Source organism: Salmo salar, chromosome 06 (genome assembly GCF_965601325.2).
Source record: "Salmo salar chromosome 06, fSalSal1, whole genome shotgun sequence".
Taxonomy (NCBI): Eukaryota; Metazoa; Chordata; class Actinopteri; order Salmoniformes; family Salmonidae; genus Salmo; species Salmo salar.
In genome coordinates this window covers 86,857,501-86,870,535 of record NC_138296.1, presented here as the reverse complement: position 1 = coordinate 86,870,535, position 13,035 = coordinate 86,857,501, and the positions used below count along the sequence as shown (strand labels likewise).

The window sequence follows — 13,035 nt, the reverse complement described above, 5'->3', positions numbered from 1 at the left end:
GCCGGTTGTGATACAGCCTGGAATCGAACCTGGGTCTGTAGTGACGCCTCTAGTGCCTTAGACTGTGGTGTTAGCCCCCCCAGTTATTACTGTGTAATAAAGCCTATATAGTGTGGGAGTGTCAAAGGACAAAGGTTAACCATCTTGTTCTTGTTTCTATGCTCTGGACATTTCATATTCATAATTTTTTATTGATGACAAATGCACAGTGTACCACTGAACTGAGATTTGACGGGTCAACTGACAGAGTGGGAATAGAGAGACAGGTGGAATCTCTCTCTCTCTCTCTAGGGTGGAGTCATTGGCAGATATGGAGGTTGACCTTTCAATGTCTCAGTCAACTGAAGAGGTAAAGATCATGGACATGCTGTATCCGAGGACATCTCTTCAGTCTGTTTTGAAGCTGACTTAAAAAAAAAAACGTCATTTCAGGCGGAGACTTCATAAATTATTAAAAGACTAATGTTCTGACAGATTGAATTGATCTGAAATTGATTTCTTTGTGGCCAGAGGGAGAGATCATTCTCATCATCCACCACAAGGTGGCGCCTTAACTGCGTGTTTTTTATAAAAAGTGCACTGACAACAGACTGGACATGAGAATTCGGCTGGTCACACTTCTTGGCCAACAAATGTCGCATAAAATCTGACATTTGCCTTCAGAAATTGAACACCATCTGCAGAATAAGCTACTGTAGCCTATGCCAATCCTAAAATAGCCTTCATTGAAACATTTGATATTTAGCCTACTCAACTCACTAGGCAATAGGTAGAATTTACAATTTAAGCAACAAACACAACATACGGACTATTATGCAGGCAAAACTTCTCAAATAAAATATAGAGAGCAGTGTTTTCCCCATTAACGGCATTTACACCACCGCAACGATGCTGCTCCATTCTTCCATTTATACATGATTTTCTAGTAGGTAGCGTATCATCCAATGGAAAGTATTGCACCTCCCAGCATAGAATCTCAGCAGCACTTGTCTGCCCGGTAGTCCTTTCCGCTGTCACAAAATACTTACATTTCCAAAGCTTTTAGTAAACCACAATGTAATCTCCATCTCTAACAAAATGAGCTGTTTGGACAAACAATGTGCGTTAATCGTATAGGTTTTAACTTTGTTATATTTATGGGATTTCCATCTAGCGCTACTGGTGCAATGCAGGTCCGACCTAGCCAATACTTGCGGCCAATACATAATATTGCGGGTCTGCTCTAACCAATCAGACGCAGCGTCACATAACGACACTGCAAATGATCCAGCGTCAGCCAGGTAGCGACTTTATACACTACGAGTATCCTTCCGCTATAGTAAAATAGTCCAATGTAGAAGTTTTGTACTAGAGAAGAGACCTAAAAGTTTAGTTTGATTTTATGGCCTTTCGAAGTATCATTGATAGTCATAATGTAACTAATGCGAAATGTATTTCTCAGTTATTCACCGGCTCACTTGTTGATGTAGCGTGATTAATTATGTCTTTGCGTCAATATACAGGGTATATGAGGTTCCCCTGTCCTTATTCACGAGGAGGCATTATTTTTGCACAGGTTATAGGCCTAATATGTTGTATTTAGGGCAAGGTTTGTAAATTGTGCATTTGACTTGAATGAGACATATAGTTTAGAATTAGCAAAACCTATAATAGGGGCGGCAGGTAGGAGCATTGGGTCAGTGATCGAAAGGTTGCAGGATCGAATCCCCGAGCTGACAAGGAAGTTAACCCACTGTGCCCCGGGCGCCGATGAGGTAGATCTCGATTAGGCAGCTCAGGGTTACATCCCTAATAAAATAATAACACACCAAGGACTGTCTCAAATGACCTTGGTGACTCTTATAATGTTCTTGGCTATTCTTGCCGTAGTGTATGGAGAGTTGCACCTGCTATGGCGCAAATCAGAATTGAAATGAGGGGATGTGCAGTCTACAATGTGCACAACAGGCCTGCTAGCTACAGAAGACGCAGGGCGGTCCTGTGATTGACGTGTCTCCGTCTTGTAGTGGGAGGGACTTAAACACTATCTGCAGTTGGAGAAATAAGGAAGTGAGTGAACAGGCTGGGGTGGTGTCTAGATGGCATACAGCTTTTGTCAAATAGACTTCAAAGGTATATTTTTTTTACTTTTTATTTGAGCTAACCATAGATGTAGCTTTTCCTAACTTTAACCTGATCATCCTAACCTGGTACATTAATTATTCTAACCTGCTGCGTAAATTGTAAACCTGCTACGAAAAGTAAATGGTAACAAAAGCTGTATCCCTTGTAGCCACTAGTACATGCTGGGCTAGGGCCGCGGAAGGATACATGGACCCATTGTAACCACGGCGGGTGTACACATCCGTCCCGCTAGTGGAAAGTCCATCTGAAGAACGAGATCACTCGTAGTCTGCTGCACAGATAATCAGCCCAGATCCATCAAACATGGTATGTATTTTCATTCCTTTTTAGATCATTTGTCAATGCATTCAATGCCACGATATAACGGGAAATGAATGAGGGTATTGCTAAAGATTTGAGGAAATCCTCTATTTTGCCATTCATAGATTTACAGCATTTTATTTGACCGGGATTGAAATTAGGACGATCAAAAAGCGTGCTATTTTGCAGCTATTATGTCGTTGCATGGGATTTTTTTTAATTTAGCCTCGAGGATGAGTTGATTAGATTTGGAGGGACGTTTTCAGTGGCGATACAATACATAAGATGGAGCGGGGATTCCGCGATAACTGCGCAATTCTTAGGGCATATTAGCTGGCTCGATGGCTATATCGGGGCATGGAGCCAATGATAGATACTTCATCACATGTAGCTATCATGCCCCATGTTGCTGCACAGTGCAGATTGAATGAATTATTCGATTAGATTAATAGCATCGGGATAACTAGCAAGTTTTACTAGATGATTACAGCATAGATATGTAGCTAAAAGTTATTAAATGTCAGAGTCTCTGTGTGTAGGCTGGAATGTAGTAGCGCGCTACGAATATGGGGTAGTGCTACACGAGTGACAAGCCCTTGTAGCTATGCTGCTGATAATGTCAAGTATGTCTATGATTGATAACCCGTTTTATTAATTGGCGATCGAGTTACATATATCAACTCCTGTATGATATTGATTAAGATTCATCTCATTTTGAGGCAAATGAATCTATTCAGTGGTTCGATAGGTCTATTAGTTGCTTTTGTCGATGTTGCATCATCGTGCTGTCTGTCTTGCTGCCTAGAGACTATGATGATGATGGTGATGATAATTGCAACTATCTATCGCCTCTGATCCGTAACAGAAATCCCAACATCTACCTCAAATGGGGGATCAGACAAATTGCAACATTGTATATAGTTTGGCCGGCTGGCGTTCTACAGTACGGTAGTTAGAATGTTTCACACGCTTCTTCTCGCTCCGTTTGTCAATGTAATGCCGACTGATTTGGTTGTCTTTTGCAAATTCTCAATGCAAATGCTATGATGCTTGTCGTTTCATCGAGTCGCCAAAGCTGTTTGGCGGTCACATAGGCAGCCTACTGTACAGTAGCCTAGGCAAGAACGTCAACAGCTGTTCAGTCTTGAGTCTGTTTGGTAGGAATAAATTAATTTAAATGCAGAATACAGTATTTGTTTGTCTTCCTTATCAAATCCGTTTGCAGTGAACAAAATGGTTTTATGGGAATTATTATCAGACTAAATCAGAAATGCATTTCAAACTTCACTGTATAACTGTCAAACATCAAACAGTCCACAATGTTGGAATCGAGTTCATTAAATTCCATATAAAAAGCATCTCTCGGTCAAATGTCAGTCCTGATGTGGAAGTGATGCAGCCAGGGTGTGTTGAAGCAGCGAAAGGCCTCTCCCAATCAGTATATTGATTTTCTGCCCTATGGATCGTTCACAGCTCTGGAGAAGTCAAGACATAAACTACATTTTTCTCTGTGTGAACAAATATCCCATATATGGTTTTGAACCACGGCATGCCGTAGGTTTCATGTTGCATACCACTGTAGTAATTGGAGTATATAAATTGCGCGTTTGAAAAGTTTAATCTGTGCGTTAACCTCTGTGTAGGTACACTCCAACACAATACAGCTATTGAAGTGCAAACAGTGTGTCTCTATTGAGATGGAAGTGTCATGTAAGTAGTCCGAGTGTAAACGGGCCTATCCTATTCCTGTTCCCGCCTTGTTTGCTGGTGCATATGGAGTAACTTAGAGGACATCTGATCCAGTGCATTGAATCATTTATTTGCTTGGCAAATGGCCCCATCCAGGCATGGGTGGGTCAGTCTGTAAACTGCTATCAGAATTGTGTTCATTAGGCACCAAACTGACTGAAACAGGGAGGGACTCCAATAATAATGTTATTTTTCATTTTTCCGTTGCAAGAAGTTTTCCCTTGTGTGCCCAAATGAACACGACCCAGTTGTAGACTGAACTCAAACCACCACTCAGGTCAATATGGTGGCCTGGTCCTATCCTGCAGGCAGCAGTTAGTTAGCTACTGGTGTTGCTGGTTGGTGACCCGCTGGACTAAAAGAGAAGACGTGTACAGCACATCATGAGCTGAAAAGCCTGCCAGTAGAAAAGTTTGGGTGTATAGTGTTTCCCCGGGGACTAAGGGTTTCCTTTGTTATGAGTCATATTCATAAGCTATAGGGGAAGCAGGTCCTTTGAAAGAGGCCTGTTGGTTTGCATAGTCCATATACGGTATGGTGCCTCCGCTGACGGTGCCTCCGCTCACACCACCTACACTCTCCTGTAGCCTACTGCTGTAAAACTGTAGCCTAGCGAGTAGAGACGCCTTGTCAATGATGTTTGAGAAGAATGGTGCACTGCATACCAAACTGAGCTAGCTAGTTTCTCCTGTAGGATACTGCTGTAAGCCCAAACCTGTATTGGAACCTAAGGGGGGGGGGGGGGGGGGTGCTGTGTGTGAGCCTGTTGAGTCCTGTCTCTAGTCCCATACTGAGGTTGGCACAACACCCTCATGTCCATGGGACACGGTGAATCAGAGGGTGTGTGTGTCTGTGGTTGTTGGGGTTGCTCTGTGTTGTGTAAATTCACCACTACTTTGCTGCCTACCAACAGATTGCTACATCCACCCAGCCCCTGTTGCCTTCCTGCTAGACTGGCCAAAAGAGAGAGAGAGGGAGGGAGGGAGCCCCAGAGAGGAAAGGCCTGTAGTAGGAGTGTGGGCCTGGTTCCAAGCAGACCCAGCCATGCCAAGCCAAAGGAAAGGGAAGGGCTGGAGAAGGCCTGGTCGCGCAGCAGCACTGTGAGGCCAAGTCATGGAAAGGCAAGGAAGGGAAGGGCTGGAGAAGGCCTGGTCGCGCAGCAGCACTGTGAGGCCAAGTCATGGAAAGGCAAGGAAGGGAAGGGCTGGAGAAGGCCTGGTCGCACAGCAGTACTGTGAGGCCCAGTCATGGAAAGGCAAGGGAAGGGATGGGCCGGTGTAGGCCTGGCTGCGCAGCAGCACGGTGAGGCCTAACTGTCTGAGAAACAGCCACAGGATCTCTGCCACTGAACCCACCCAACGCCCAGCCTTTCAGAGGGAAGAACAGTTAGAGAGACACACAACATTTCACAAACCTCACAGATGGAGAGAACGAGGGAGACAGGAAGAATGAGGAAATGAAAGCAAAGGCTATTGTCCTCCATTTTATTGAATCACGTCAGCTAATGTATGGACCTGGGCCAGTGATGCAGCATCAGAGCCATGTAGAGAGTATTTCGCTATCAGCCGAAGTTAAAGAGCATCTCCAAAACAAAGTAATGTCATTTGAGGTCTAGGACTTCAGATGAATCCCCTTCTCCATTACTCTGTGTGATTTATCAAAACCAACAGACCTTATCACAAGGGAACCCTCACACACACAGTATGCCTACGCTAGGAGTGGTGGTTGTGTCATGGTGTCACGTGACCATTCATGTTGACTAAGGCAGGTCTATGTTTAGTGTTCTCAAACCCCAGATATTGAATAGACACAGATCTATCTATAAAGCCTAGACACATACTGTACTGTAGGATATAAAGCCTAGTCACATACTGTACTGTAGGATATAAAGCCTAGTCACATACTGTACTGTAGGATATAAAGCCTAGACACATACTGTACTGTAGGATGTAAAGCCTAGACACATACTGTACTGTAGGATATAAAGCCTAGACACATACTGTACTGTAGGATATAAAGCCTAGACACATACTGTACTGTAGGATATCAAGCCTAGACACATACTGTACTGTAGGATATCAAGCCTAGACACATACTGTACTGTAGGATATCAAGCCTAGACACATACTGTACTGTATGATATAAAGCCTAGACACATACTGTACTGTAGGATATAAAGCCTAGACACATACTGTACTGTAGGATATCAAGCCTAGACACATACTGTACTGTAGGATATCAAGCCTAGACACATACTGTACTGTAGGATATCAAGCCTAGACACATACTGTACTGTAGGATGTAAAGCCTAGACACATACTGTACTCTAGGATGTAAAGCCTAGACACATACTGTACTGTAGGATGTAAAGCCTAGACACATACTGTACTGTAGGATGTAAAGCCTAGACACATACTGTACTGTAGGATGTAAAGCCTAGACACATACTGTACTGTAGGATATAAAGCCTAGACACATACTGTACTGTAGGATGTAAAGCCTAGACACATACTGTACTGTAGGATATAAAGCCTAGACACATACTGTACTGTAGGATATAAAGCCTAGACACATACTGTACTGTAGGATATAAAGCCTAGACACATACTGTACTGTAGGATATAAAGCCTAGACACATACTGTACTGTAGGATATCAAGCCTAGACACATACTGTACTGTAGGATATCAAGCCTAGACACATACTGTACTGTAGGATATCAAGCCTAGACACATACTGTACTGTAGGATGTAAAGCCTAGACACATACTGTACTGTAGGATATAAAGCCTAGACACATACTGTACTGTAGGATGTAAAGCCTAGACACATACTGTACTGTAGGATGTAAAGCCTAGACACATACTGTACTGTAGGATGTAAAGCCTAGACACATACTGTACTGTAGGATGTAAAGCCTAGACACATACTGTACTGTAGGATGTAAAGCCTAGACACATACTGTACTGTAGGATATAAAGCCTAGACACATACTGTACTGTAGGATATCAAGCCTAGACACATACTGTACTGTAGGATATCAAGCCTAGACACATACTGTACTGTAGGATGTAAAGCCTAGACACATACTGTACTGTAGGATGTAAAGCCTAGACACATACTGTACTGTAGGATATAAAGCCTAGACACATACTGTACTGTAGGATGTAAAGCCTAGACACATACTGTACTGTAGGATATAAAGCCTAGACACATACTGTACTGTAGGATATCAAGCCTAGACACATACTGTACTGTAGGATATCAAGCCTAGACACATACTGTACTGTAGGATATCAAGCCTAGACACATACTGTACTGTAGGATGTAAAGCCTAGACACATACTGTACTGTAGGATGTAAAGCCTAGACACATACTGTACTGTAGGATATCAAGCCTAGACACATACTGTACTGTAGGATATCAAGCCTAGACACATACTGTACTGTAGGATATCAAGCCTAGACACATACTGTACTGTAGGATATCAAGCCTAGACACATACTGTACTGTAGGATATCAAGCCTAGACACATACTGTACTGTAGGATATCAAGCCTAGACACATACTGTACTGTAGGATATCAAGCCTAGACACATACTGTACTGTAGGATATAAAGCCTAGACACATACTGTACTGTAGGATGTAAAGCCTAGACACATACTGTACTGTAGGATATAAAGCCTAGACACATACTGTACTGTAGGATATAAAGCCTAGACACATACTGTACTGTAGGATGTAAAGCCTAGACACATACTGTACTGTAGGATGTAAAGCCTAGACACATACTGTACTGTAGGATATCAAGCCTAGACACATACTGTACTGTAGGATATCAAGCCTAGACACATACTGTACTGTAGGATATAAAGCCTAGACACATACTGTACTGTAGGATGTAAAGCCTAGACACATACTGTACTGTAGGATATAAAGCCTAGACACATACTGTACTGTAGGATGTAAAGCCTAGACACATACTGTACTGTAGGATATAAAGCCTAGACACATACTGTACTGTAGGATATAAAGCCTAGACACATACTGTACTGTAGGATATCAAACCTAGACACATACTGTACTGTAGGATGTAAAGCCTAGACACATACTGTACTGTAGGATATCAAGCCTAGACACATACTGTACTGTAGGATATCAAGCCTAGACACATACTGTACTGTAGGATATCAAGCCTAGACACATACTGTACTGTAGGATGTAAAGCCTAGACACATACTGTACTGTAGGATGTAAAGCCTAGACACATACTGTACTGTAGGATGTAAAGCCTAGACACATACTGTACTGTAGGATATAAAGCCTAGACACATACTGTACTGTAGGATATCAAGCCTAGACACATACTGTACTGTAGGATATCAAGCCTAGACACATACTGTACTGTAGGATATAAAGCCTAGACACATACTGTACTGTAGGATGTAAAGCCTAGACACATACTGTACTGTAGGATATAAAGCCTAGACACATACTGTACTGTAGGATGTAAAGCCTAGACACATACTGTACTGTAGGATATAAAGCCTAGACACATACTGTACTGTAGGATATAAAGCCTAGACACATACTGTACTGTAGGATATCAAACCTAGACACATACTGTACTGTAGGATGTAAAGCCTAGACACATACTGTACTGTAGGATATCAAGCCTAGACACATACTGTACTGTAGGATATCAAGCCTAGACACATACTGTACTGTAGGATATCAAGCCTAGACACATACTGTACTGTAGGATATAAAGCCTAGACACATACTGTACTGTAGGATCTTTCCTCTACTTTGGGACAGAACTGGTTGCTATTTTGTGTGATTCATTTCACAGGAAACCTGGTGATGGAAACTATTGGCATACAGGGAAATGTCACTGTGTGTGTGTGTGTGTGTGTGTGTGTGTGTGTGTTGTTTTTCCCACTACCAGGCACTCGGGTACGTCAGTGGTTTGTTTGCCGTAATCATAAACATGTTTTCCCAATCTGGGGGGGCACCTGTGGGATTGACCATTCATACACACACACACCACACCCACCAACAGGCTTTAGGTGCTTTCGTAAGACCTACGCTGCTGCTGCCACTGTGTGAATGTTTGTTTTAAAGCTGTGGCCCTGTGTGTGTCTAAATTTTAAAGACATCATTCATCTGTGGGTCACTACTAAAAAGGAGTGCTGCCAAGTCTCACACACACACACACACACACACACACACACACACACACACACACACCCTCTGACTCAGCTGTTAAATAGCACTAACAGAGAACATACTGGGAGGTAGTCAGGAAGACCAAACCAACTGAATACACCCCTACAGCCATTTTGTTCTTCATGTTACAGCAGGCCAGGACCAAGTTTAGAAATCAGGAAATAGGACAAAACCCATTTTAAACAGAGTCGGTTCTATCTGGGTAATGTTCAGAAGGGAGAAAATGATATGTACTACCTGAGCTTGGTCAATAAGAACACTCTTTCTGTTTCAAAAATATGTTTTTGTGTCCACTGACTGAACACATCCCAGGCTAGTCTAGCCTCTGGACCAAGGTTGCCTCTATCTGGGCCAAGGTTGCCTCTATCTGTCTGGGCCAAGGTTGCCTCTGTCTGTCTGGGCCAAGGTTGCCTCTGTCTGTCTGGGCCAAGGTTGCCTCTGTCTGTCTGGGCCAAGGTTGCCTCTGTCTGTCTGGGCCAAGGTTGCCTCTGTCTGTCTGGGCCAAGGTTGCCTCTGTCTGTCTGGGCCAAGGTTGCCTCTGTCTGTCTGGGCCAAGGTTGCCTCTGTCTGTCTGGGCCAAGGTTGCCTCTGTCTGTCTGGGCCAAGGTTGCCTCTGTCTGTCTGGGCCAAGGTTGCCTCTGTCTGTCTGGGCCAAGGTTGCCTCTGTCTGTCTGGACCAAGGTTGCCTCTGTCTGTCTGGACCAAGGTGGGGGATATTCCGGTTCTCCATCCAAGTCCCTGGTCTGTAGAGGTCCCTGGTCTGTAGAGGTCCCTGGTCTGTAGAGGTCCCTGGTCTGAGCCTTGAACAGTGTCCTCACCGTGGTGCAGGTGACAGCCAGGAGAACATGGTTAAGTAGTTTGGTATTTAGTGATTGAGTGATGTTGGTTCTCCCCTCTCTTTTTTCCTCAGGCCGATCAGCTAACAGAGGAACAGATTGCAGGTAGGAACCACTGAGCAATCACTCTAGCATGCTTTTAACACGTCTGACTCATTTAATGAACAGCACACACACAGACATACAGGGCACACACACAGATATACACGCCCACACACACACATACACACTCACATATACAGTGAGCTCCAAAAGTATTGGGACAGTGACACATTTGTTGTTTTTTTGGCTCTCTACTCCAGCCCTTTGGATTAGAAATAACACAATGACTATGAGGTTAAAGTGCAGACTGTCCGCTTTAATTTAGGGTATTTTCATACATATCGGGTGAACCATTTAGAAATTACAGCACTTTTTCTACATAGGTGTCCCCCCCATTTTAGGGGACCAAAATTGTTGGGACAAATTCACTTATGTGTATTAAAGTAGAAAAGTGTAGTATTTGGTCCCATATTCATATCACAGAATGACAACATCAAGCGTGTGACTCTACAAACTGTTGGATGCATTTGCTGTTTGTTTTGGTTGTGTTTCACATCATCTTGTGGCCAATAGAAATGAATGGTAATTAATATATTGTCATTTTGGAGTCACTTTTATTGTAAATAACAATAGAATATGTTTCTAAACACTTAAACATTAATGTGGACGCTATCATGATTACAGATAATCCTGAATGAATATTGAACAATGATGCGTGAGAAAGTTACAGACACACAAATATCATTCACCTGAGACATGCTAACCTCGCACCATTACCATAACTGGGGGGCCTGAGACATGCTAACCTCGTACCATTACCATAACTGGGGGGCCTGAGACATGCTAACCTCGTACCATTACCATAACTGGGGGGCCTGATACATGCTAACCTCGTACCATTACCATAACTGGGGGGCCTGAGACATGCTAACCTCGTACCATTACCATAACTGGGGGGCCTGAGACATGCTAACCTCGTACCATTACCATAACTGGGGGGCCCGAGACATGCTAACCTCGTACCATTACCATAACTGGGGGGCCTGATACATGCTAACCTCGTACCATTACCATAACTGGGGGGCCCGAGACATGCTAACCTCGTACCATTACCATAACTGGGGGGCCCGAGACATGCTAACCTCGTACCATTACCATAACTGGGGAGTATGATATTTATGCCTTTAACTTTCTCTACATCCTCCCTGTAAAATATAGCTTCATGTAAAGTGATACCCATCCCACAACCAAAGCTTGAGCGACAGCCCAAGAAAGACTTTCATTCTCCTCCCTCCCTTCTCACAGAATTCAAAGAGGCCTTCTCCTTATTCGACAAGGATGGTGACGGCACCATCACGACCAAGGAGCTGGGCACCGTGATGAGGTCGCTGGGACAGAACCCCACAGAGGCTGAGCTGCAGGATATGATCAATGAGGTTGACGCTGACGGTGAGTGGAGAAGTAAACACACTCAATATGTCAGAAAGGCAGGAAACAGGAAGCTTATAGACAAACCTGATTGGTGGAAAGTGGCCAGAGGAAGCTGGGGTAGTAATGGAGACTTGTCTTGTGTCATCAAAAGAAGATGAATGCAGTTGCAGGATCTAAACGTATCTGGTTATCTCCTCTGGATGCTGAAGTACATATTCTTTTTAGGAATGTGCCATCAGCGGTTGAGTCACTCTGCCTGTCTGAGTCACTCTGCCTGTCTGAGTCACTCTGCCTGTCTGAGTCACTCTGCCTGTCTGAGTCACTCTCGGTATCTTATGACGACCTCACTGTTATCTGCCTTACGGGCTGCTGGAAGGTACCAGCTCGCTGTCCTAGTGTTACAGTGTCAGCTTTACCAACAAGAGTCAGGCCTGTCACCGTGGTGAGTGACAGCTCTTCAAGACGCCTGTCCCAACCCATCAACTCCCTCCTGCCTAGATAGTTATGGCTGAGTCAACAGCGACTCATGAATGGCACCCTATTCCTTTTCTAGTGCACTAATTTTGACCAGGTCTTTGACTCTTAATGATGTTGGAAATGGAACCTGTCAGTGTCTAGGTGGCCGGTCAGACCTACCAAACTGAGGTGATGTCAGCGTCTAGGTGGCTGGTCAGACCTACCAAACTGAGGTGATGTCCTGTCAGCGTCTAGGTGGCTGGTCAGACCTACCAAACTGAGGTGATGTCCTGTCAGCGTCTAGGTGGCTGGTCAGACCTACCAAACTGAGGTGATGTCCTGTCAGTGTCTAGGTGGCTGGTCAGACCTACCAAACTGAGGTGATGTCCTGTCAGCGTCTAGGTGGCTGGTCAGACCTACCAAACTGAGGTGATGTCAGCGTCTAGGTGGCTGGTCAGACCTACCAAACTGAGGTGATGTCCTGTCAGTGTCTAGGTGGCTGGTCAGACCTACCAAACTGAGGTGATGTCCTGTCAGCGTCTAGGTGGCTGGTCAGACCTACCAAACTGAGGTGATGTCAGCGTCTAGGTGGCTGGTCAGACCTACCAAACTGAGGTGATGTCAGCGTCTAGGTGGCTGGTCAGACCTACCAAACTGAGGTGATGTCCTGTCAGCGTCTAGGTGGCTGGTCAGACCTACCAAACTGAGGTGATGTCCTGTCAGCGTCTAGGGTTTTGGTAAATGGGGCCTTGTCAATCGGACTGTCATATTGATCGATCTCACCGTGGCTTGGCTCGCTGTATCTATCCAAAGCTCTCCCTTGTCTCTCTGTTCTCTCTCTGTTCTCAACAGCAGGGCCACCAATTAT

At 44.2% G+C, this 13,035-nt stretch overlaps 1 protein-coding gene across 1 annotated transcript in view; it reads left to right on the top strand.

The window, feature by feature from the left end:
- The first annotated feature begins 2,048 nt into the window (after positions 1-2,048).
- LOC106608223 (calmodulin-1) overlaps positions 2,049-13,035 on the top strand; it is a 26,088-nt gene continuing 15,101 nt past the window's right edge. The window contains exons 1-4 of the mRNA XM_014206055.3: positions 2,049-2,112; positions 2,273-2,430; positions 10,313-10,343; positions 11,586-11,729. Coding sequence (XP_014061530.1) covers positions 2,428-2,430; positions 10,313-10,343; positions 11,586-11,729 — 178 coding nt within the window. The 5' untranslated portion in view covers positions 2,049-2,112; positions 2,273-2,427. The remainder of the gene's footprint in view (positions 2,113-2,272; positions 2,431-10,312; positions 10,344-11,585; positions 11,730-13,035) is intronic.